General features: G+C 36.1%; 1 protein-coding gene across 2 annotated transcripts; it reads right to left on the reverse strand.

Annotated features, from left to right (window-relative positions):
* Nucleotides 1-11,925: 11,925 nt before the first annotated feature.
* LOC116082375 (prolactin-7D1-like) lies at nt 11,926-18,116 on the reverse strand. 2 transcript variants are annotated; one of them, XM_031359269.1, is made up of 6 exons: nt 18,089-18,116; nt 16,392-16,561; nt 15,628-15,666; nt 14,613-14,720; nt 12,698-12,877; nt 11,926-12,132 (listed from the first exon to the last, which is right to left on the reverse strand). In XM_031359269.1, the coding sequence occupies exons 1-6, from the start codon at nt 18,114-18,116 to the stop codon at nt 11,926-11,928; spliced, it is 732 nt and encodes a 243-aa protein (XP_031215129.1). The 2 variants fall into 2 exon arrangements, with proteins under 2 accessions (XP_031215129.1, XP_031215128.1); XM_031359268.1 differs by having other exon boundaries at nt 16,392-16,564.
* Between the last annotated feature and the right edge of the window lie 8,974 nt (nt 18,117-27,090).

The following is a 27,090-nucleotide window of genomic DNA, read 5'->3' on the forward strand; positions in this document are numbered from 1 at the left end:
ATTGGCCTTTAAGAACCCTAATCCAAGAATTTGTGCTGTATTTGGTTTTTAAAGAAAAGATTAGAAAGTACTTCTTAGCTCTATTTGGATTTATTTGTATCATTTAAGGCACTAACAAATGTTTATACACTTGTACTGCACATAGATGACATGGAAGTGTAAAATATCCAAACAAGTGTTATAAAAGAATGCAATGTTTAAGCCCACTTAGAGTAACTTAGGGAAAGAATTACTTACAGAAGTGTGGTTGGGTGGAAGGCAGCAACATCCCTGTAAAGTTTCCGCACAGCTTGTCTAATGACCCACGAAGGCTGATTCACTGCAGTCCTACCTTTCATATACTTCAGTAGACGATCCCTAAGGCCACATCCCTCTTGAATACAGGAGTGAGTAAACTCTGCAATCTAAATGAAGGTTCTATGATTCTTCCTCCTTAAGGATTGATAATAGTTCATTACCATGATGACTAAAGCAGCCACATAAGCATTATTTAGCTAATTTCAGGGCCATGTCTAAGGGACTAAGTAACCTCCTTTTTTGATTCTAATGTATTTGCATCACTTCTTCTGAGATGTTCACTGGATCTTAGATGGAAGAACAAATGTTTTCAGGTGGGGGGGGGTATTTTTGTTTTTATCTAAACATTGGAACACAGGCTACAATAAGCATCATCTATATTGAGAAATTGATCTGTTCTGAGTTTTAGTTAGTATCTGTGACATTATTTAAAGTTTTTACTTGCATACATTAGGCATGAAACAAGAGTAATATCAAGTGCAAATACAGATCTTTAAGGGGGTCTTATAGGTGAGTAACTGACATTAATTTAATAAAACATCAAGGTCCTCCTGATGGATCTAGAACATCCCTAGACCTATATTATCAGCCACATTATAGAAATAAACATAGGTTTTCTTTATGAAACTAAACCTAAATCTAATACCACATGTTTAGCTGTACCTATAACAGTTAAAAAAAAACTGTTGGATGAGTATATCTATCTATGACATATTTGGTATTTTGCGTCACATGCACTTTGTAAGTGCCTTAGTAACATGTGGAACTATAAAAGTCAGACAACACTATAGGATCTTTCCCCTTAGTACTAGTGAGATTTATTTTAATGTAAACATAACAAGGGCAGTGCAATTACATAGTTTCTTAGGTTAAATACTGTATATATCAAATACATTATTGATAACCTGTATTACATTTGTGGTCACTTAGGCCTCACTCTTTAACAGCTCAGAGGAAGCCTCTAAGACATTATAACATCTAAGTGAAGAATCATTCAGTGATTGGAGGAAGACATTCAAGTTATGATCTGTTGCAGATGTGAAGAAATAATGTGGCGCTTTGGTGAATGTCCAACCAAAGGAAACCAGACCTCGCTAACCCCTAACTCTTGGAACACTGAGTAGCATTTGATAGACTTAGAAGCAGAGTCAAGATGATAAAAATGAGGTAACATTTCCTATATTGGGAAATATCCTGCCACAGATACCAGATACCACATATTAATAAAAAACATGTGTTAGGAACGCTTTACTGCTGAAGTCACAGTATACACCAAAATTAGAGTCTTGTCTTTGAGTTTGAAATGTAAGTTAAACTTATTTATTTAGAAGAAATGAGATAATACAGGATATACATTTTCACCCAGTCTTGGAAACTTTCATTAGACAAGGTTATCAAAGAAAATGCATTGCCTACAGAAAAATTTGAAGGCCATGAGAATCAGGAAGTGTTCTGAAAAGGTAGCTGGTATGGCATGTAAGAAAGGACCTGTTCCCTACAGAGCACTGACTAAGTTAAACATGTAAATTCTCAAACTATGCATCCATTTGCTCACTAAAAAGGACTCCAAATAAGAAGGCCAAATGCCTCACTGATAATGGCACTGTATTATAGAAGCCAAAATAGAGAAGTGAATCCCAGTTACCATTCTCAACATTTTTATTTAGAGAAAACAACTGAAATAAACAACAATGATTTTTATTATTTCAGTAAAAACTTACTATATGCCCAGGAGGGGTATAGCTGGATCCTCTGGTACTACTATGTCCAATTTCCTGAGCAACTGCTAAACTGATTTCCAGAATGGTTGTACCAGCTGGCAATCCCACCAGCAATGAAGGAGTGTTCCTCTTTCTCCACAACCTCGCCAACATCTGATGTCACCTGAGTTTTTGAGCTTAGCCATTCTTACTGATGTAAGGTGGAATCTCAGGATTGTTTTGGTTTGCATTTCCCCAATGACTAAGGATGTTGAACATTTCTTTAGGTGCTTCTCAACCATTCGATATTCCTCAGTTGAGAATTCTTCGTTTAGCTCTGTACCCCATTTTTTAAATTGGGTTCTTTGATTCTCTGGAGTCTAACTTCTTTGTATATATTGGATATTAGCTATCTATCAGATATAGGATTGATAAAGATCCCAATCTGTTGGTTGCCATTTTGCATATGATAGTGTCCTTTGCCTTACAGAGGCTTTGTCAATTTTTGATCTTAGAGCATAAGCTATTGGTGTTCTGTTCAGGAAGTATTCACCTGTGCCCATGTACTTGAGGCTCTTCCCAACATTCTTTTCTATTAGTTTCAGTGTATCTGGTTTTATGTGGAGGTCCTTGATCCACTTGGACTTGAGCTTTGTACAAGGAGATACGAATGGATCAATTTGCATTCTTCTACATGATAACTACCAGTTGAGCCATCACCATCTGTTGAAAATGCTATCTTTTTTCCACTGGATGGTTTTAGCTTCTTTGTCAAAGAGCAAGTGACTATAGGTGTGTAGGTTCATTTCTGGGTCTTCAATTCTATTCCATTGATCCACCTGCCTCTCACTGTACCAATACCATGCAATTTTTATCACAATTGCTCTGTAGTACAGCTTAGGGTCAGGGATGGTGATTCAACCAGAGACAGGTTCTTTTATTGTTGAGTATATTTTTTTCTATCCTAGGTTTTTGTTATTCCAGATGAATTTGAAAATTGCTCTTTCTAAGTCTGTGAAGAATTGAGTTGGAATTTTGATGGGGACTGCATTGAAACTGTAGATTGCTTTTGGCAAGATGGCCATTTTTACTATATTAATCCTGCCAATCAATAAGCATGGGAGATCTTTCCATCTTCTGAGATCTTCTTCGATTTCCTTCTTCAGAGACCCAGCTATACCACTTCTAGGAATATACCTAGAAGATGCTTCAACATGTAATAAGGATACATGCTCAACTATGTTCATAGAAGCCTTATTTATAATAGCCAGAAACTGGAAACAACCCAGATGTCCCTCAACATAGGAATGGATACAGAAAATGTGGTACATATACACAATGGAGCTACTCAGCTATTAAAAACAATGAATTTATGAAATTCTTAAGGAAATGGATGGATCTGGAGAATATCATCCTGAGTGAGGTAACCCAATCACAAAAGAACATAAAATGATATGCACTCTCTGATAAGTGGATTAATAGCCGAGAAAATCAGAATACCCAAAATACAATCCACAAACCACAAGAAACTCAAGAATAAGGAAGACTAAAGTGTCAATACTTCTTTCCTTCTTAGAAGGGGGAACAAAATATCCATGGAAGGAGTTGGAGAGACTAACTATGGAACAGAGACTGAAGGAAGGGTAATCCAGAGACTGTTCCACCTGGGAACCCTTCCAATGTTCAATCATCACATCCAGACACTATTGTGGATGCCAGCAACTGCTGGCTGACAGGAGCCTGATATAGCAATCTCCTGATAGGCTCTGACAGTGCCAGGCTTATACAGAAGTAGAAGCTCACAGCCATTCATTGGGTGGAGCACAGGGTCCCCAATGAAGGAGCTTGAGAAAGGATCCCAAGGAGCTGAAGGGTTTGCAGCCCCTTAGCATGAACAACAATATGAACTAACTAGTACCCTCAGAGCTCCGAGAGAATAAAGCACCAACCAAAGAGTATACATGATGGGACTAATGGCTCCAGCAGCATATGTATAGCAGAGGATGGCCTAGTTGGTCATCAATGGGAGGAGAGGCCCTTGGTTCTATGAGGGTTCTATGCCCTAGTGTAAGGGAATGCTAGAGCCAGGAAGCAGGAGAGGGTGGGTTGGTGAGCAGGGGGAAGGGGAAGGAGATATCATATTACAATATGATATGTAAATAAAGAATATATATACATATATATGTGTGTGTATATATATGTATGTATATATATATAAATATATTTATACATATATATGTATAAATATATTTATACATATATATGTATACATACATATATATACACACACATATATATATAGAGAGAGAGCTTAGTAACATTTTAACAACCTTTATACACAGAGTGCCAAGATCAACTTACACCTGTTGACTGTGGTTATGATGAGCACTAAATAATATCTACTGTTCTTTGTAAGCACTGTCTGTTGAGTCAACCTATCATCTACTCTTTCACAGATGCAGACAATCAAAACCTCCTCTAAAATGAATAAATGTGAAGACAATAATTAAAACAACACCACACATCTGGGGACCATGGTACACCCCAAATTTCAGAATGATTGAAGAAATACAGTTTGCTAGAGTGCTTACCTTTTGACTAAGTTAAGTTTTATTGTTGATGCTAAGCCACGAACCAATGTGATTACAGCATAGTGAGTTGATGTTACATAGGATAATATAATTTTTCCCATAGTATGATGGATCCAAGGATTTTAAATCTATTTCTAGCTGCTTAAGAGCTTCCATGCTGATTTCCAAAGTTGCAGCCACAGCTTGCATTCCTACTCTCTGCACATAAGAGTAATGACTCCTCTGAACTGTAGACAAACCCATTGCATTAGCTGTGTCTCACATGGAATAAAAGAGACAAAAGAGTCACAGTATTCAAGTCACCTTTTCCTGATTACTAAGCCTCAAAAAAACCTTTCCTCGCCAAAGATTTTTGTTACATGTTCAATTATCATAATAAAGATTAATTTATACAAATAAAATCATTAGTGCTTATCACCTTGATAAGCATGCACACATCTGCTGAATGGCCTCAGTGTAGAAGGTTTATGCTATTTGTTCTGGCCAAGGATGATAGGTATTGGACACTTATTCATTTACACATAGAATATTGCCATACTACATGGGTCTTTGGGGACTGCCTCCAGACTGATGTTATGGCCTTACCTTATAATTAACAGTTATCTTCTCAAAGGGCCCCAAACCAAAGGATCATATTCCAATGAACAAGAAGTTCCCCTTTATTCTGTCTTCAGGTGATATCCTACCTACTCTGACATACACCATATTTCCCAGTAGCTCAATGACTTCAAACTTCATGAAAAGTAATGTTAAGTGTACACTGTATGATATGTTTGGTAGGCAAAAGTGTTCCTTATCACTGAAGCTAATCCATTTTGCATTAATATCTCTATCTCTCTACCAGTACTGTCTTGTTCATTGACTCTGATGAATTTCAAGATTCCCATGAAGCAATGTTCAATTAGCTATAATATTTTAGTGAACTGTCCTCTACACCTTATAGTATTTAAGAAACATTTATGTTTCTTATCTGAATTTTTTCAAATTTTCACTAGTAATGTTCTTTTGAAGCCATATCAAACTTCAAAAATATCTTTCCTCTGTGACTCTCATTTTGATTTTTTTCCTTATTAATCCCTTCTCAAATACTTTAGCAAGTTACAAGCGCAATTTACTTTACAGTCATTTTTACTTATGTGACCAAAGCCTCTCTATTGCAGTATCATTGAATTCAGTATTTGATGATTTAGGAGCATTAAGAGGTTTCACGTTATCTTACCACTTACATTTCTTTTATAATAATTAGATTAAAATTTCTCAGCAGATGTAATAATGTCCAGAGAACAAGAGCCTTCTTAATGCTGTGCCTTAATAGGGAATCTTTATTTCACCCCTCCCCTCAATGCTCAGGGATCCTCATAGGAAAAGGAACTGAAAATATCTCAAAGCCAGGGGTAGTGGATGGGTTTGAAAGAAAAAGTGGTTTCCAAACACAACAAGACATGTGTACTCAGAAGCTGGAAGAACATGCAAATGGCCTTCACAAGCTCAAGCCAAAATTATCCTAGTATGTAAATATTTTAAGAAACACACCAAAGAAGAAACTTGCTTCACACATCTTGTAAAATTTTCATCACCTCCGTATAGGTCCAAAGCCTGAAGATCAAGGCTTTAAAACATGAGTTTTGAGTGAAACTCCACATGCAAACTTTTATCATAAGGAATCGTTAACTCTTAGAAAACTGGACAAAGGTTTAAAGAAAACAGATGGACCTCTTGTCTAGTTTAAACTCACCGAAGAGATAAGTGATGTAGAACTCATCATTGCTGAGCAACAGAAGCCCCTTCCCTGTGGCACCATACCTACTCAGTAGTATCATTTATAGGATTTGTTTAAGCTGGATCATTTTTAGTAATTTCTGTCACAAAGTGAATGACATACACAAAAAATTAACTTCAGGTACAGTTGGACAGATACTTATATATCTTTATCCTCTCTTCTTTTTTCCAAACAATTATTTTCACGTAGTTTTATTCTGCAACATCTCAGCTACTTTCCTCTATTCAATATCTAGCTCATGAGGCCAGCTGATGCCTCTATGGCCCTTACATCCTTTGATTCATTCCTCATTGGTGAATCTTTGCTGAATTTCTCTCTGTGTCCACACTATACTTCAGTAGGTCTTTGGGCATCTTCTTTTTAATTTTACTTGCAGTTACCCATTCTCACAACCCTTCACACCAGATAAACACTATTTTCAAGTTCTAGGGGCCTACCTTTTTATCAGTATGATGTGCCTGCTTTTCCTTGATATAGTAGGTTAAGATAAAACTCAAAATTGATATACCATCCATTGTAGTGCTAAACTTACTATCACCTTGGAGTAGAACCCATTTTAGCACCTAGTTAAAAATAACTATTGACTGCCTTATGCCTTTTAATAAAACTCAATTTCTCTCTCTGGATATTGGATATATGTATGTTACAGAATAAGTATAAATTAATTTGGTAGGTATGCTGTCTTCCTTTTTTGACCAATCAGTATCTTATTAAAGCTTCAAAACTCCATCACAAACCATCATATTCTTGAAACCTTGGCAAAACTGTGGGTTCACTTGTCTTTTTCAGGGGTTTTATTTGTGGCTTCTTTTATACTTTACCCTCTTATTAGTACAATAATTTACATCTTTATATATCCCTAGCAAGTTCACCTAAACTATTGAAAGAAAGATTTTTTTAACCTTCTCTGTTGCTATATTTAGTGCTCAGGGTGTTTAATTTTCCACTGTATCAGATCAGTGATTTTCTAGGTGTCATTTATTTCTGTCTTGGTTCCTCTGCTCTTATTCCACTGTCATCTTAAATTGAAATCTATAAATTTTATACTAATCCTCATTAAAGCAGGAATGGCTGTTATTTTCTCTCTGAAATGTATTTTCTAGCTACTCTTGGCAGAATTAGGTATAACAACAATAACTATAAGAAATTTCATCTTAAAATTTAGATTACAGTCATGTCCCTAGTAAACATACGACTTTTACTACCACACTTGAGTGACTTACCAAAAGTCTGAAATTGAATCTTGTTGTGAACTTACATAATACTGTGAAATTTATATTCACATGGGAATAAAGATAAAATTAAGATATATTTTATTTCCAAATACCTCCCTACTGATAAATCACCATCTTTTAGTTTAGAAGTATGCATAAACAAAAGAGAATTAAGTAACATGAAAGGTAGCATATAGTTAGATGTTTTTGGAAAGTAGTGACTTAGATATGAACTATATACATGGATCTTATCACAATGTTCCACAGACTCAAGAGCCAAGATGGGTTAAGAATTTAGTATGAATGATGATGTCCTGCTCAATATTAATTATTCTAGATAGAAACACTGGAAGGTTTTCAATACCAGCAACTCTGACTATAACGCAAGCAATTGGTTGGTCTGAAAAATTGTCTAAAAGTATCAGGAATTTTTATTGAGGAGTAGAAATTTCTTACGAATTCTGACATGGTCAGAATTCTGAGTGGTCAAGCTTTGTTTTTCTCTAGGGTTCAAGCAATCTAATGGATGAAGAAAATATATTCCTAAAACAAATTAAACTTTTAGGAAAGTAAGAGATTAATTGTATGCTAATAAAGAAGTAAAAATGTTTGTTAGGTATTCAGGTTTGGTCTTTTGTTATCTATGGTAATGCTAAGTGCAGGTCCTCAGGATCTGGTTGAACCAGAGATGAGAGTCTAAACATACTCCTTGGCCTCAAGTTATTTCTAATTGGTAAATAAAGATGCCAATAGCCAATATCTGGGCAGAAGAGACATAGGTGGGGTTGAGGTTTCTCTGGGATTAGGGCTGGAGGAAAACTACAAGAAGAAGGTGCAGAAGAAGAAAGAAGATGATGCTGTGGTTTAGGTGTAACACAAATAAACACAACCCTGAGAGCTGAACAATGGGAGTTAAGTACAGCCCAGATAAGTAGTCAGTAATAATTCCAGGCTATCAGTAGAAAAATAGATTGTAACACCATAGAGGGTAGATGGCTGCCCAGCTCTTATACTCTTTATGCTTATTGTAAATATAATTTTTGTTGTATAATTTTTATCTAGGAACTAGGTGATCTAAGGCAGGATATAAACCTCAGGACAGGATTAAATAATTTCCACAAGTTAGAAGATTCTAAAAAGCAAGGTACTTTGAGATTTTTGTTACTTTAAGGTTGTAACACCCTGCTGTTGACTGTAATGTGTCTTGTACAACTTTTCTTTCTTTTGGTCTTTCCTTCTCTTCACAACTCTATTTTATTCTGTCCACCAGTCTTTTCCTTTTATGTTCATCAAGACGCTGACTGGACTATCATCGTCTATACATGTTTGCCTATCCCTGACATTTGTTGGACATATAGCATGGTGTTACTCTCTTGGCTTGAGGGCTTGCTCTCATAACCACACCTCTCTGCCCACCTCATGTTATTTGCCACTCCTTGCTCCTAGTTCCAGTTACATCGGAAGTCCCACCTCTACAGAGACCAAATAAGCCACTGATTGGGCCGGCATGCTGACAAACTTCTGGGAGGGGTTTTGCCTCACCTATTCTACCTGTTGGCTTGTAACAAAGAGGGATTAAATTCAAGATGGCTGAAGTGATCACAACTCCTGTCTAATTTTTATAGAGCCTCCCATGTGGGTAAGGTATAATTATGGCTAGCCTACCTCCTCTCAATTCCATATTCCAGAATAACCCTTCTCTAACGTTGCTGCTGGATGGCAACAGCATGGCAATGTACTTCTCTTTACAAAGAGGTGACATTGAGGTGAGCCATTATCCTTGGTTGCTTAAAGGCAGCTAGCAAGATGAATTCCCCTTAAACAATCACAGTTCTACAGACTGAGTAATTGGGATATTAGTTGGTTTAGTTTTGTACTGGGGTCATATTAGTAATGACAGACATCTAAGAAATGTCTGTGTGAGTAGCTCTCAAAAAATTCTTTCTAGATAAATTCACTTATGAGTTTTAAGAGAAGAACAACACCCTATTCCTAGGTACCCATGTGATTTTCCTAACTGTTCTGGACCTACATGAAGAGAATAAAATTTGGAGGGACTCCAGCAAGAGGTTAACAGTGACCTTTTGCTGTTTGCCATTCTATTGTTGACAGAACCCTGATTTTGAGATTTTTTGGATCTGTTTGTCAAAAGCATACTTTGAAATACTTTTCGTGGTAGCATGCATTTGAGGATGAGATGACCAATAGCAGTCTTGTGATAGAGCTCTGAAGTGGCTAAAAGAATCTACTTAGGGAATCTCTCTGGGTGAGTATGCCCTTTACTAAGTATCTGGGGAAACATTAATGTGCCCCATAAGGGAAGGAAATAAAATGAAGACTTTATAGGTTTCCAGTCCTGGGATTGAGTTATATGTAATTGAGCTGTTGGCCAAAGGGATTCCATTACTTTTGCCAAAACTATAGTTTGCTCTCCACAGACAACAAGGCCACATTGATGAAGATAATGTCCACACAACTCAATGAATGTGAAGAAGTTGAATTGGTGCCTATATAGACTCGTCTTCTCTATGTTCTAGAATCTCTGGTATAGGAATGTACTCTACATGCTACCAAAAGAGAAAGAGAAACACTAAACCAGCAAAATCTCTTTGATCTATAATGATGTCCTCCCTGCAAGGAAAATGATAGAACAAAGCTTATAAAAGTATCTGGTTTGAGTGAAGACCCACTCTGTGAAATGTGTCCCATACCTGACACTGCTTATGTGACTAGAAATCTGAGACTAGATAGCCAAGAGCTATAGAGCAAAACCAAAACCACTATTTTAAATAATAAAACAACAACAACAAAACCATAAGAATAAAGTGATAGACCATTATTCTCATAGATAAGTGTCTTCCACAGCCATCTTCAGGGAATCTTCCTCCTGCAGCAGATGGGAGCAAATGTTGAAACCTACAGTCCAACATTAAGGAGAGAATGAGAAACTCTGGGATGAAGAGACATAAATGGGATATATCACGCATTCCCCTTCCCCTCAGAGTTTAGGGAACTCTGTGAAAGAGAAGGCAGAATATAAGAGGCAGAGGAAACGGAGGACACCAAGAAAACCTGCCCTTATAAACCAACATGGCTAATGCTTATATTAACTCACAGAGACTGAGACAGCATGCACAAGGCCTACATGGATCTATACTAAGTCCTGTGTGTATACATTATGCCGTACAGTTTATGCTGTTTATGGGATTCTCCAGTGTGTAGCCTCTGCTTTTGTGACTGCTGTTAGACTTTTACCTACCATTTGTTTCTTTCACCCAACTATAGTGTGTTAATTTTTGTTATATCTTATTTAATTAATTATATTATATTTATCATGATACCTTAGAACCCTGTTTGTTTTCTAATCAGAGATGGGAAGAGAGTAAATCCAGAAGGTAGGGAAGAGAGGTTAGAACTGGAAACTGTAGAGAGACGTGGATAATATGTAATCGGGATATATTAAATGAGAAAAAAAATCTATTTTCAATAAAAGGAAAAAATTTAAAAGAAAGTCTCTGCAATCAGTCTTTGATTTAAGTTGGCAATGGTTAACTTCTCCCTTTCCTTACTTCTTTATTCCAACTTGGCAAAATCAAAGGATCAGATAGAGAGAAGTAGGAAGGGGACAACCTTTATAGGAATGGATGAACACAGCCTTCCCTGCAGTGTGTCTTAAGCCACAGGAAAATGCTGCAATATATTAAGTAATTAGAATACGAGGGGTTGTAACTAGAGCATATGAGATGTCATAGACAGAGTCTGAAGAGATTACATATATATATACAATGTTGATAAGAAGACAAGAATTCAGAAAGCAGCAGCTGAACATGAGATGAGAAATAGAGAAATAGAGAGTTCTTTTATGTTTATACCACCTGATTCATACATATTCCACCACTTAAATTCAAAACTTTCTTAACAATTCATCATATTGCAGTAGCATGTAACTTTTATTTTTCTGGCATTTTACTGTGAAAGTTCACTTAGAGGCCTGGCTTGTTCTCTTAAATATCCCAATATTTCCAAATCTATAATAGAATTATTGTACTTTTAATAATAATCTCTTTCATTGATTCTATTAACTTTATCCACATTAACTTAGTATATTTCTAAAGTGAGCTCTGGATTGTATCCTTTGCCAGTTGAACACATAGGGTTTCAATAGGAAGATTTTGATGCATTTCATAAATTTATTACTAAACAAATAAAAGATACCAATCAATTTTCTTTCCATGCTTGACATATCTGTTGTCTCTTTTTATTAAAAGACACATGAGATTTAATCATATATTCAAAGGGCATAAAATTAGAAGGAGTTTCCAAAAGATGGATCATGTAATATCTCAAAATTCTGAGACGTAGCAGACATCACCATAAAGAAGCAGACATTTTAGGAACTTGACTAGAAAATCAAGTATTTCTAGGTCCATACGCAAGCAGAAGGAAAACATATAAAGAGCAAAAAATTGAGTTTCCTTATCAGCTGCCTGCAGAGAGTCCAAATCTGACCAGATCGGGTAGTCTTCATTTTCCTTGATTGCAGGATTAACCTATTAACCAGACATGATACTTATTATTTGTGTTTATATTCCTTGAACATATGCCTTATAAGTGTTGAATTTCACTTAAGGGAATGTTACAAATGTGAAATTTTAATCATAGGCATGAATTTCTGGTTCTGTCACAGGACACTGTAAGTCTTTATGTCATCTAGAAGCAAGAGGTATATATACCTCTTTCTTGGGATATTTGATGCTAAATAAAGTACATAACTTGCAGTACAGAAGATAATCTAGGATTCTGATACTTGCGTATCTGTTTATTCAATGGACAATGGAAAAACTGAAGGCAGTTCATTCGCTTAAGAAGTAGGTCATTGATATAATAATATCAAATGAGTTATTTGTGGGTATTTTACTCAGTCCAGGAAAGGGGCCTTAAAGATGACTTGAGGAATTGCTATTCTCTGTGTATGTCTTATAATGGAGAGGCTTAAGAAAAGATTAGTTGCCTAACTTTTGATATTGCAAAGTGAACTGTTTCAAAATGTATCATTCACTACAGAAGTCACACCATTCATAAAAGAGAAAATTAGAGGGTAAGAAAATCACTCACCATAGATATTATTCTTAAGATGTACTCTAGAAGCTCTTTGTTTTTAGCCTCTATGGTTTTGGCCTTTGATAAGATACTATAAGGGCATCCTGGCAAAGCACTGAGTTCTGTCACCAGATGTTTCAGAGGGTCTTTCCAGGCCAGCTGCATGTGGAATACCATTTTCAAAAAGTCTTCAAACTATGTAACAGTTATTGAAAAACCATATAAGGTAAATGAAATACAGAGCATTAGTTACATGTGGCTTTTAATAAAAAAAAATGATGAACAAATACAACTATTTGCTATTCTAATGGAGAAATATGGTTTTCTGGAGATAAAAAAACATGTAGCAATATAAAAGTTATACTCACCTGTAGTTTGCAAAAGTGAAAACATTTATATAAATAATTTATAATGAACTATATTTTTGAACATGTTCTGTTTTCTGTCTGAAATCTACCATCTGCCTTTTGGTAAGGCATTATATAGTTCACTATTTTGCTTGTCCTTGAAACCCTAACAAGGCTTTCTTCAGACTGAGGGGCTGCCTACTGGCCTTGAATCATAAGGACAGATACCACTAGTTTCAACTGCAAATCACTTAACTCATATTTATGACACCAGTGAATAGAATGCTGACAAAATTATAAAAAAAAAATCCATCATTATAAAGTTTAGGATACTAATAGAAAGGTACCTTGAAGCCAACCTGTCATTTATAAATATGGTTTCTCAGCCTACAACACCCCATCCTCTTGTCTCTAACAGAACAGACCATTGTCAACAAGTATACCTGAAGGACAACAGAGCTCCTGGCATGTGCAGAAACCACAATTGATATTTTACCCTTAGAAATAGGTCAGAATTGTATATGTACCTCATAACTGATTTGAAAATGTTTGCTATGTTGCTGTCTTTTAATCTAGCGCTGAGGAGAACAGCAAGCAAGGCAGGATTCAATGGATACTTTAAGAGAAATGTAAGAATGATAACAATGCAGGTTGCCAGGATCATATGAATAAGAGTGTGAGCTTGAGTCAGATGAGGCTCAGAATTCCATTATTACTAGGCTCATTGATGACACAAGGTCCACAAAACATTGCAATGTATCCATGTCCTTGTTGGAGTTGCATTTGGGGAGGATTAATTGAAGCACTGTCAATAAATGACTTTGCGACATCTCTTCAATAGAGTAAGTCTCAAGAAACATTAGGTCTCCATCTTCCTCTCCTTTTACTTTATTATTTTTAAATGATGTCTAAGTAATCTAGTTGAAGGTAATTTATAGACATAGGTAAGAAAGGAGAGATCCTAACAAGGTAGATTGTCTGTGATGTATATAACATCTCTTCACAAATGAAGAAATTATTTTCTTTGGAGAAACAGTAGATAGTATTTATAGGACTCCCTTGTCCAGGCACTTTCAGGTAATATACAGAAGGAATTATAAATTCATGGGATTTGGAAGACATGGGTAAGAAGCAAATGAAAAACTAGGAGATTCTTGTGATCCAAGAAAAGTTAACTTAGTGGTCACTAATGACAAGATGACAATGTGGAGACATTATTAATCCATTTCAAAGAAAACTAGGTTTACCTGACTTAGGCCTATAATGAATGTATTTTGAAAATAGGGGTGCACTTCAGTTCACATTTTCCTACAGAATAATAAGTCAATTCTCACTGGGAAAACATTAGTAAAATATGATCCTTTAAATGTTCAGTTTAGAAAGATCTGCTAGAAGATTATTTAATATTTGATTTCCTTTATAATTTCTCAAGTGTATACCATGATTTTTATCTCACTGTCCACTCTTGCTCATTGATTCTACTCTGCTGATTACCACTCCCCTCTCAGTGCTCATAAGAACCTGCCAGCTTGTCAAAGCCAAGGGACTGCTTCAGCCTTTTAGGAGAAATGCAGAGGTCTCACCGAGGTCTTTCGGACATCCTCGTTTGTTTCAGGAATGTTAATGGAAGCAGTGTGGCAGCTGTTGAAAGCCTTGATTGTTTTCTCCATACTCTTGTGCAAATCTAATATCTGAAAATGTCCAAAACGAAATTTGAGTTAAGGAACATTATGAATTGATAAAAAAAGAACATGAGGACAGAATATTAATCCTGTTAATAGAACTGCAATTTTTATAAATAAGCAATACATGAAATCTAAAATTAACAGAATGGCCTTTTACCTAATATTCAGTTTAAGTCAGTAATGTCATTTGACCTTCCACCTAACTTTCTAAACTACCATACTCTTTTAATATTTACTATTCTCTTGTTCTGTCACTAATCTAAAAATTGTATTATATAAATTGAAGATAAACCTTAAACATGGCAAAAGTAAAAGCATAGCATTTTTCAAATTTCATCTTTCAGTGTAATTTGAGTCTAAGGCTATAGTGTATGATTATTTGTCAAATTTTTGTTTTTCTATTATTTCAAATTCAGTTTTCCTTTAACTCAGTATTATATAATCATTCACTTTCTTTCCATTTCCAGTGAATATATATACCTATACCATTTTAAATTCTATCATAAATCCTGAATGAAATTGTGTTAATTTTAGTAATATTAGACATAAATGGAGGCCATTTTAGAAGATGCTAAGCAGCAATACAATTCATAACAAAAAGAGACTAATTAACATTTATATATTTTGACCTTATAATAAAAGTTCTTTTAGTAGCAAAATTATTACTATTTTATGCTATAAGTATAGGTGTTTAAAAACCAAAGCATAAATTTGATAATAGCGTGAATACTCATTTCATTCTTTGCAAACCCTATTCTATGGAGCAGTCCCATTTCCAAGCTGCTTATAGTGGCTGAGGCTTTCTTTCACCTGGGAAAGTGTTTTGTTTGGACTTCTTCTTGCTGCTTTCTCAGGCAAGGCACAAGGCAACAATTAACAACAAGAAGAAGACAGAAATCACTGAGGCACTTACAAACTTATTGAACATGTCTGAAGAGAACGAGTTGATGAACTAAAACAGAATGAAAGAGCAAAATAAAACATTTGGGTAAGCAGCATAAATGCATTTTATTGCAAATGCAGAGACACATTTTCTAGGTTCCCCTGTTATTGAAGCCTTATCTATTGTCTCCTTGATTGACCTTGAAACAGATAACATCCAGTCTGTTTCCACTTCTACCTCAGACCTCCCATTGAATAAATTCATGCACTGGAAACCTTTACAAAGCAACTTCTGCCCGAGATGTTTCTGAGAAGGCAATATACCTACTTCCCTTTTGGGCAACTTGCAAGTTTAGATTAGTTATATTCATTCCATTCAACTCTTCATAATACATTTTTCCTTTATGATATCTGAAGTGTTCTAAGCAAAGATGCCATAGAGACTGACCTGCTCTGAACAAGGTAAGGAAGTCAGTTCATCACCAGCCATATCTTTTAGGTCTTAATGTCAGGATGGTAAATATGAGAATTTTTTCTTGTATAAGTGTGTTTTAGTATAGTTACATAAAGACAAATAATTAACACTATTGAATGGTTTCATATGTTTTTGCGAATATCATGAAACTGCCCCATTCTCCCTTCTCCACTTTTGAGTACCATCTACCTTCTTTTACATTTGAAAGAGGGTATTAAAAACTTGTTGCATGATAGCATTCCATTACACTGCAGTGTGATGCATTGCTCAGCTGGAAAGTTCTCTTTGAGAAAAAAGTCATGGGATAATGAGGTACTTACAAATTCTTTGCGCATGATTATACCAAGCTTAGCCATCTTTCCAGAAAGTACAGTGGCATTATCAAACAAGTCCTTCAGGTCACTGAGGTCAGCTTCACTGGCATTTATGGGTGCCGATGACACCTTCTCCCACAGGAAGAGGTTTGACACCAACAGCATCAGGATCATCCCTGCTGTATAGAAACAGGAGTTATGTACAATGAGAGATATTCATCTAAGGTTTTTCAACAGTAATAATATCCCTGTCCATTCTCCTCCTCTGTATGAGAGGGGGAGGAGGGGAACCTGGTCTGGTATTGGGTGAGGGAAAAGGACTGAAGCTCTGAGGGCCAGCAGAAAGAATGGAAACAGACAACCTCAGGAGGTAGAAGTTTGAGGGGACCCTCCCGAATGCACCAGAGACCTGGGAAGTGTGAGACTCTCAGGACTCAAAGGGAGGAATCTTAAATGAAATGCCTGATAGTAGGGAGAGGGAACTTACAGAGCCCGCCTCCAGTAGGAAGACAGAGCATCCCACAGTCACAACTCTGACCCATAATTGTTCCTGTCTGAAAGAATTGCAGGGATGGAAATGGAGAGGAGCCTGAGGAAAAGAAAGTCCAGCGACAGACCCAAAGAGGGATCCAGCTCAAGGGGAGGTCCCAAGGCCTGACACTTTTACTGATGCTATGGAGTACTCATAAAAAGGGACCTAGCATGACTGTGCTCCGAAAGACTCAACAAACAACTGAAAGAGTCAGAGGCAGATAGTTGCGCCAAACCAATGTTCATAAGCAGCTGAACCTTGTTGTTAAATTAGGGAAAGATTGAAAGAACCTGAGGAGAAGGGCAACCCTGTAGGAAGACCAACCAGCAGTCTCAATTAATCTGGACCCATGAGAGCTCTCAAACAGTGGACCACCAAACAGGAAGCATGTACCCATTGATATGAGGCCCCCAACACACATACAGCAGAAGACTGCCAGGTCTGTGTTCATTCAGAGATGATGCACATAAACTTTAAGAGATTGGAGGCCCCAAGGAGTTTAGAGTCAGGTGGGATGGAGTCGTGGGAACATCCACATGGAGACAGGGGGTTGGAGAAGAGGTATGGGATATGGAGCAGTCGGAGGGTGGGCAGGTGGGTGGGGAATAAAATATGAGTGTAATAAATAAATAAATAAATAAATAAATAAAAAACTGATATTCCTTAGCTTTTTTTGATTGTTTAGTGAGGAAGGCTAAATAGCAACACTGTGAAAAATCTGACATAAGTGGACATCTCATAAATCAATTTTTGAAATTTTGACTTTGAGACAGATCATTCCATATTATTGGTGTCTTCTGACTATTTAAGATTATGCAGAAACATCATGATTTCTCATACATTTGTTAGTAATTTTTATATTTCATATTCTCTACTTCAGTCATCGACGAAAATGCAAACTTTCTCTAGACATTGCTACATGACTCTAGGCTAAGATTACCTCTCTTTAAGAAACAAAATCCATAAATGCACTGTGCATTTGCTCCTAGAATAATGATTAGAAAGTGTTTCTCAGATCCACTGGGCTTTACTTCTCCTGGTTAGTTGTTAATCAATGTCCTTCATTCCTGATAAGAAAAGGCTAACTCCAGAAAAGCCAACTGTCTACTACCTCTGCAATATAATCCAGTACCTAAGCCGTGTCGAAGAAATTTAGTAAACAGTTACTTACAGAAGCAGGGTTGAATCAAAGGGAGCATCTCTGTAGGGTCCTACCCAGGCTTAGCTGTTGACTCCAGGAAGATGCCTCAATGGAGCTGGAAGCCTACTATGTCTTTACTCTCTATCTCTTATATAGTCTAGCACAGTAACCCTGAGGTCAGACACTGGTAGGAGGAAAAGGAAGTATTAATTCCCATTATTTTTCCCTCAGGGTTTAAGTAGCCTAGATACCATGAGCATTAATATAGTTCTAAGTTCATGGTTTATCTCAGTTTTAGATTCACTGATATAGTTCTACGTACATGGTTCATCTTAGGTTTATGTTGTGAGTAAAACAAATTATACTGAGTAGCCACAGCTCTGTATTCCTCATTAAGACTGATAGAAATTACTTGCTTTAAGAAAATGGCTATGTCATAGACCTTTTTTCCCTTCAGGATTTTATATATTCTAAAATTTTCAGTGAAACTTGGATGAAGGTCATATATATTTCATTGGTCTTAGACAATTGGGACTCAAAGCCTCAGTAAAAGTCACCCATATTGAGTTTTATGCTCATGAGTCTTTGACAACACCCATGGAACATTGTGAATTGTTTTCTTTTCCATATTAGGCACATAGGAGTGATGATTTAACATTCAAATATGGATGTCTTGAAGACTACTTTAATAAAGTTATCACATTAACCAAAAATTATCAAAAGCATCCAAGAACATCTCCTGTCACAGAATTCAGGTAAGCTTACAAACATCACCTATGTCCATGGAATTGGGTTTAAAGCTAATAGATCATATTTGATTTCAAATATAACAGTCATACTATCAATGAACAAATTAAAACATGCCTGACTTTGGTAGTTAACTTGGGCTAAGTAGGTCCTTTATTAACATTTCCCACTAATACAGACAGAGCAGAGTGACATGGGCACTATGAAAGTGAATCAATACTCTGTTGCCTTCTACCTTACTACATGTCTCACTTATTCTTATCATGAAACCAAAACATATGGTATGTCACTGTATCCCCAGTATTTAACTAGCTTTTCCAATACACTAACAATACATTGATTTTTACATAGATGGCCACCAAGGCCTCACTGTTGAATAGTTTCTAGGAAACTAAGTACCTTGGTCTTGGGATTCTTCAGAAACCTTGTGGTTTTATATGCTACATTTTCCAGCCATACCTGGTATCTGCTTTAGGATTCATAACTTGTTATGTTTCTTTTCCTCTTAAACTTTTTTCCAAGTCTGTAAACCATTAGATCTTATCTCTATACAGTCTTTACCAGTGTAATCCTTACCGATGTTTATCAAAATTGTTCAAGGCCTAGTGTTCCCTGATGTAAACAAGCACAACTTTAATAGAACTCAGCATGAATTGGAATTATTGAAAAAAAAAAAACCAAAATTAACTACAAAAACAAAACAGCTAATAAATAATAATAAATAATAAAGTGGTCTGAATACCTCTTTTAACTGGTTCTTCCTTAGAGAAATTTTGCTTACAAGGAAGTGTGCTACAAGAAAAACCATATTTAGATCTAGATAATATTCAGTGGTTTTGGTTAATATTCTCTCTCAACTTGGATGATCTAGAATCACCTTGGAGACACTGTTAGATTGGGACTGATTAAAGTGATATGGAAACAAGAGAAAGACTATATGGACCTTCAACAGGATCTGATTGTCTTCTAATCAGAACAGTGAAGTGTGACAGTCTCTCTCCACAGGAATAAGGAGAGGGGAACCATGGCACAGGGTCCTTGGGATTTTGTGATCAGTGGAACTTCTTGTCCTAGAAAATTCTATCTGCAAGTCTTTCCTCCTTCTGTCTCAAAGTTGTAATTACCAATGGAGGTTGGTATGACCTTTACAAGAGAGGTGGATGTCCTACTCGGGAGAAGGGAAATTCTTCTAGTATATGTGACCTCACTATCTACTGGGATCCTTTGTCAGAATCCTCCTGGACCTTAGCATTCTGAAGATGGTATAGGCATGTCCTTAGCTTAAGAGACCACACCATTACTTTAGACATCAATAGGAGCTTCCTGAAGTCTGGTAGCCTGTATGTGTTAATAGCTATCAAAATTCATTCTCACTTTAGGTTTGGGTGCCATTACCTCTTTAACCATTCAAGTTTTGCTAGAGAACTTGGCAACATTGTACTAGGTGCACTGGTTTTGTAGTAATAGGAGATAGAAGAACAACAGCATCTTTTACATTTGCTATAAGGTTACAGAGAGTTCCTGAGGACGGGCAATATGTTGCATGTTTGTGAAACCCTGTAAGTAGGTTTAAATTGTCACTGCATGAAGCCACAAAGGTGGCATTTAAATTCCAATACAGATACCAAAGAATTATACATGTAAAATCCTTTTTATTTTCCAGTGAGTAAAGCTGAAGAAATGGAGTGAAACCAGGCAAGGAGGATGTCTATATGTGCTATACGTAACAAATTGAAGGGCTTTGGCAAGTAAAGTTCTTTAGAGCCAAAATGAGTTCACTATAAATACCTAATACTTCAGAGATTGTTTCAGGTCTCAGAAGAGGTACTAGACTTATGAACAGTTCATATTGTGAAAGACTACAATGACTTACAGATGTACTCAATATATTTTGCTTTAAACCAAGTGCATGGCCTTATGGGGAAATGATATAAAAAGTTACTGCACATGGCATGCTCTGAGTCGTGCTGGTAGGGGTTGTTTGTGGCAATTAACACAGAATGCCAGCTTTGTGTGAGCAAGTCTCTAGCAGACAAACCTCTACTGATAATACTAAAGGAGATTCTATATTGGCTTATCATAGATCGGCCATAAATGTGGGCAACACCATTCAATGGATTGTGTTTGAAGAATAAAAGAAGTAAGGAGCAAACAACCATTAATCTCAGCCTGATTCTTGATTTTGAAAGCAAGAGAACAGGCCACCTTATCTTCTCCATGATGATGAAACTGTGTTCTTTTTCAATGTAAACCACAACTCTTCCTCATTACACCATTTAGAAATAAAAGTTTGGAAAAAAAAAAAAAAACCTCATAGTGTTTTCCTAGAGAGATCACCAGAAAAAAAAGTTTTTATCATTTTCTATTATACATTTTGTTTTTGCAAACTTTGTGCATTGTTATTTATTTACAGATTTCCTAGGATGTAAGATACAGCTGTAGGTCTGGCAGATGTTGCTGATTCTAGGTTAATCCCTTTAATTGCTGAAGAGCGAAGGATTTTTTTCAACACATTTTTGTAAGCACTATTGATCTCCCAACCCAGCACAACTACAAACCCACTAATGTTGTAAGTATAAAGGTGAGAGACTTTTAAAGGTAGGACTTTAGTTTTTCACTTTAGAATACCTCTCCTCAAGCCACAGATTCAGATCCCATTCATAGTAGAAGACACCAGGATTTCAGTAACATAAAGACTATCATGTAAATTGGTTTGTGAAGTGCTCAAGTAATGAATAATAAAGAATAATTTGCTAAGATATATCTGCTGACCCCAAACTTAATCATCAGAAGTCCAGCTCTCAACCTGGTAAATGACTCCCTGCTGTCTACTTGAAATTCAGGCCACAAAGACCAGAACACCAAAGAGAAAACCAAAACCAAGGAATAAAATACTCATCAAACAAAGACAAATCCAGAAATCAGCATAACAATCTATAATCATTCCAAACCCAAATGCCTAAACACCATTCTAAGAACCCATAGTCAATAAAACCCAGGGCAATATGGTACCAGCAGAGAACCACTAACTTTTGATAGCAAGACCTAAATATTTCCTGTACAGCTGACACACAAGAACACTACTATACAACCAATTTTATGAAGATGAACGATGTCCTTAAAGAAGAAATGAAAAAAAATCCCTTAATAAAGTTAAGGAAAAGGTAAACAAAAAAAATTAGAGGAAATCAATAAATTCCTTAAAGAATTCCAAGAAAAGCAAGGGAAAAGTAAACAACAACCAAACAAAGAGGTGAAGGAAACTTCAAGACCTAAAAATGGAAACAGAAACAAAGAAGAAAACACAAACTCAGGAAATTCTGGAAATGAAATTTCCAGACTGCCAGTAAGAGCTACAGACACAAACATCACCAAGAATACAAGAGATGGGATAGAGGATCTCAAGCATTGAAGATACAATAAAGAAAACAGACTCATTGATCAAAAAAAATGTTAACTCTAAAAAAATTTCCTAACACAAACCATCCAGGGAATTTGGGAAACTATGAGAAAACCAAAACTAAGACTAATAGGAATAGAAGAATAATTCCAGCTCAAAAAAAAAATCCACAGAATATATTTAATAAATCATAGAAGAAAATATTTCTAACTTAAGCAAAGATATTTTTATAAAGGTATAAAAAGATTACCAAACACCAAACACTATGGATCAGAAAAGAAAGCGTCTATGTAATAGAATAATCAAAACAGTAAACATACAGAACAAAGAAAAAATATTAAAAGCTGCAAGGGTAAAAGGCCAAGTAACACATCAAATTATACCTGTTAGAATTACTTCTAGCTTCTCAGTGGGGCTTCTAAAATCCAAAAGGCCTGGACAGATCTCTAGCAGACTCTTAAGAGACCAAAGATGCCAGGACAAACTACTATCCTCAGCAAAATTTTCAGTCCCCAAAAACGGAGAAAACAAGATATTTAATGACAAAATCAAACATAAACAATGATCTATCCATAAATCCAACCCTACAGAAAGTACTAGAAGAAAAACTTCAACCTATGAAGGTTAACTACACCCATAATAAATAACTTCACACCAGCAAAAGTCAAAGAAGTTATATGCATACTTGTGCATACATACACACACACACACACACACACACACACACACACACACACACACACACACACACACAAACACATTACCAACAAGAACAACAACAACAAATTACAGTAGTTAACAATCATTGGTCATTAATATCTATCAATAACAATGGACTCAATTTCTGAATTAAAAGACATAGGCTAACAAATTGTTTTTTTTTATTGTTGTTTTGTTCTGTTTTGTTGGTTTTTCTGAGACAGGGTTTCTCTGTGTAGCCCTAGCTGTCCTGGAACTCACTCTGTAGACCAGGATGGTCTGGAACTCAGAAATCTGCCTGCCTCTGCCTCCCAAGCACTGGGATTATAGGCATGCGCCACCACCGCCTGGCTAACAAATTGGTTTTAAAAACAAGATCTATCCTTCTGCTGCAATTAAAAAATATACCTCAATATCAAAGCTAGACATTATCTAAGAATGAAGGATTGAAAAAAAGGTTTTCCAAGTAAATGGACCACAGAGGCAAGCAGGTGTAGTTTTCTTAATGTCTGGAAAAACAGACTTCAAACAAAAGTTAATCAAAAGAGATGGAAAAAGACAATTTACACATAAAAGGAAAAATTCACCAACATGACTTTTTAATTCAGGACAACTGTGCCACATATGCAAGTATACACACATTTGTAAAAAAAAACATATTAAAATTTAAATCACACATTTAACTCCATACATTAATAGTGGAAGGCTTTGATACTCTCACTAATTAACTGGTCATCAAGATAAAAACTAAGAAAAGAAATACTGGTGCTAACAAACATTATGAGTCAAGTGGACCTAACAGATATGTATAGAACATTTTACCCAAATACAAAAAGATATACCTTTTTTCTCAACACCTTACAAAACCTCCTCCAAAATTCAACATAAACCTGGTCACAAAGCAAGTCTCAACAGACATATAAAAACTGAAATAAGCCCTATCATCATATCAGTATACCATTGATTAAGGGTGGAAGTCAACAGAAATAGACACAACCAAAAGCCTACAAATTCACAGAAAGTGAACAACTCCCTACAAAATGACCTCAGGGTCAAGGTAGAATTAAAGAAATTAAAGACTTCTTATAGTTCATTGAAAATGAATGCACAATATACTCAAAGTTATGGGACACAATGAAAGCAGTACTAAAAGAAAAGTTCATAGCACAAAGTGTGTTCATGAAGAAACTGGAGTGATCTCATACTAGCAACTTAATTATGCAGCTAAAAACCCTAACAAAAAGAAGCAAACACATCCAAAAGAAGGAGATGGCAGAAAACAATCAAACTGATGGTGCAAATCAATAAAATAGAAACAAAGAGAACAATACAAATACTCAATGGAACAAATAATTGGTTCTTTAAGAAAATCAACAAGCAGCTGAAAAAGTCAGATGCAGATATTTTCAGCCAACCAATGGACAGAAGCTGCTGGCCTCTGTGGTTGAATTAGAGAAAAGCTGGAAGAAGCTGAAGAGGAGGGTGACCCTGTAGGAGAACCAACAGTTTCAACTAACCTGGAGCCCCAAGATCTCTCACACATGGAACCACCAACCTGGCAGCATACACCAGCTGATATAAGGCCCCCAACACATATACAGCAGAGAATTGTCAGATCTGGGTTCAGTGAGAGAAGATGTATCTAACCCTCAAGAAACTGGAGGCCCCAGAGAGTTTAGAGGTCTGGTGGTGTGTGGAATGGGGACATCCTCTTGGAGGCACGGGGATGGACAGGGAGGAGGTATGGAATGTAGAGAAGTAGGAGGGTGGATCTGAAAGGGAATAAAATCTGGATTGTAAAATAAAGAGATAAATAAAATTAAAAAAATTTTAAAAAAGAAAATCAACAAAATTGACAAACCATTATCAAAACTAATTAAAAGGCAGAGAAAAAAAATACCCAAATTGGCAAAAACAGAAATGAAAAGTAAGGCATAACAACAGACATTGGGGAAATCCGAAGAATCGTTATGTCATACTTCAAAAACTTGTACTCTACAAAATTAGAAAATCTAAAAAAAAAAAAATGGTTTATTTTCTCAATAGATACTACTTACAAAAGTTATATAAAGATCAGAGAAGTAATTTAAATAAGAATATAACCACAAAAAATAGAAACAGTATTAAAAGTCTCTCACTTCAAAAAGAACAAAAAAAAGAAAAAGAAAGAAAAAAAAATCCCAGTACAGAATTCAACCAGATACTCAAAGAAGACCTAATAGTTATACTCCTCACATTACACCACAAAATAGAAATAGAGGGAACATTGTTAAATTCATTGTGTGCCCACATTCACCCTCATACCTAAACCACACAAAGATTGAACAAAGGAAAAAATTACAGAACAATTTCTCTCAGGAACATTGATGAAAAAATTCTCAACAAAATACTTGCTAACAGGATCTAAGAACATATCAATAAAATAATTCACCATGATCCAGTAGGCTTCATCTCATTTCCAGTAACACTTTAACATATACATCTGACAGAGGGCAAATTTCCAAAGTACATAAAGAACTCAATAAACTAGACATCAACAAAATAAATAATCCAATTAAAAATGGGGTACAGATGCAAACAGAGAATTAACAACAGAAGAATCTCAAATGGTTGAGGAATAATGTTTAACATCTAGAAATTTAAGTCAAGACTCCTTTCAGATTCCATATTACACCTTTCAGAATTACTAAGATAAAATAAACAAAACAAAACCAAAAAACAAAACAGAACAAGTAGTAACTCATGCTGGTGAGGATGTGGAGCGAGGGCAACACTACTACGTTGCTCATGGAAGTTTAAACTTGTATAACCACTATGGAAGTCAATATGGTAGTTTCTTGGAAAATTCGAAATTTATCTACCTCAATACCCAGCCATACCACCCCAGGACATATACCCAAACGATACTCCATCCCATCACATGGACACTTTCTAAACTATGTTCATAGCAGCTTTATTCATAAGAGCCAGATATTAGAAACAATTTAGATGTACTTCAACTGAAGAACTGATAAAATGTGACCTATTTACACAATGGAGTATTACACTGCTATTAAAAATAATAACATCATGAATTTACATGCAAATGGATAGATCTTAAGAATCTCATCCTAAGTAAGGTAACCCAGAAAGACAAACACATTATATGGTTATTGGCTGTCAGTAAAAGACAAACATGTCATAGTCTACACCCAGAGAGGCTAAGTAACAAGAAAGGCTGAAACACAAGGATCTCCTTGGTGAGAGACCTAAGTGAAGGCCCAGAAATGTAAGTATTGAACAAAGAACCAGGTCTCTGTGTGAAATCCATCTGGCCAGCTACAGTTGCTGGGAGTCACCAGTCCTGATACATTCTTTTCTGCACTTAGTAGATACCACTTCCTAGCAACCCTCCCCCACCCAAATGGCCCTTGGGAATCACAAAGCACTGTTCTTGGGATACCACAAAGGGTACTAATAGCTCCTCTCCCTTAGCAGTAGTTAATTCCAGTTTGTGGCCTTGGAGCCTAAAACAAACCAATCAACTTCCCCATAAAACTTTTACCAATCATGTAATGCCAAGGCTTGGAAACCCTCTCTTGCAGGATTTGATTGTTTGTTACCTCTAAAGACTCTCATATGCTTGCTTCATAGTTGTGGTTCCTGGTGGTCTCCTTGGGTTTTTTGCAATCTGGACACTACACTGGAAAGGAGCAATAATTGATTTTGAGGGTGAACTAGGGCTAGGTGGAATGGGAACAGGAGGAATCAGATGAGGGTGCCAGAACTAGCCTTAACTTGGAGAGGGCTCCTGAGAAACATGGTGTCTGGGAGCCATGAAAAGATCTACGCAATGTCAAATCATGGATCCAAGCTGATGACCTGTCTTCTACTAGATACAGCTTTTGTAGTCTGCTTAACTCTATGTTCAGCTTTCTCTCTAGGGATTTCTCTGTCTATATTCTGCTTGCTTGCTATTCTAAGAGATCTTTCTGTCCTTGTGCTGCTTGTTTGTGTGTGCCTGTATCCATGTTCTCCAAGCAGTTCTGTCTTTTTATCCTAAAAAATTAATCTGAATAGCTCATCTTCTACAGAAAACAGGTCCAATCTTTTATTTTATTTTATTTTTTATTTATTTATTTTTTTTTTGGTTTTTTCGAGACAGGGTTTCTCTGTGTAGTCCTGGCTGTCCTGGAACTCACTCTGT

The sequence above is a fragment of the Mastomys coucha genome, unplaced genomic scaffold (assembly GCF_008632895.1).
Source record: "Mastomys coucha isolate ucsf_1 unplaced genomic scaffold, UCSF_Mcou_1 pScaffold7, whole genome shotgun sequence".
In the NCBI taxonomy this organism is placed as follows: Eukaryota; Metazoa; Chordata; class Mammalia; order Rodentia; family Muridae; genus Mastomys; species Mastomys coucha.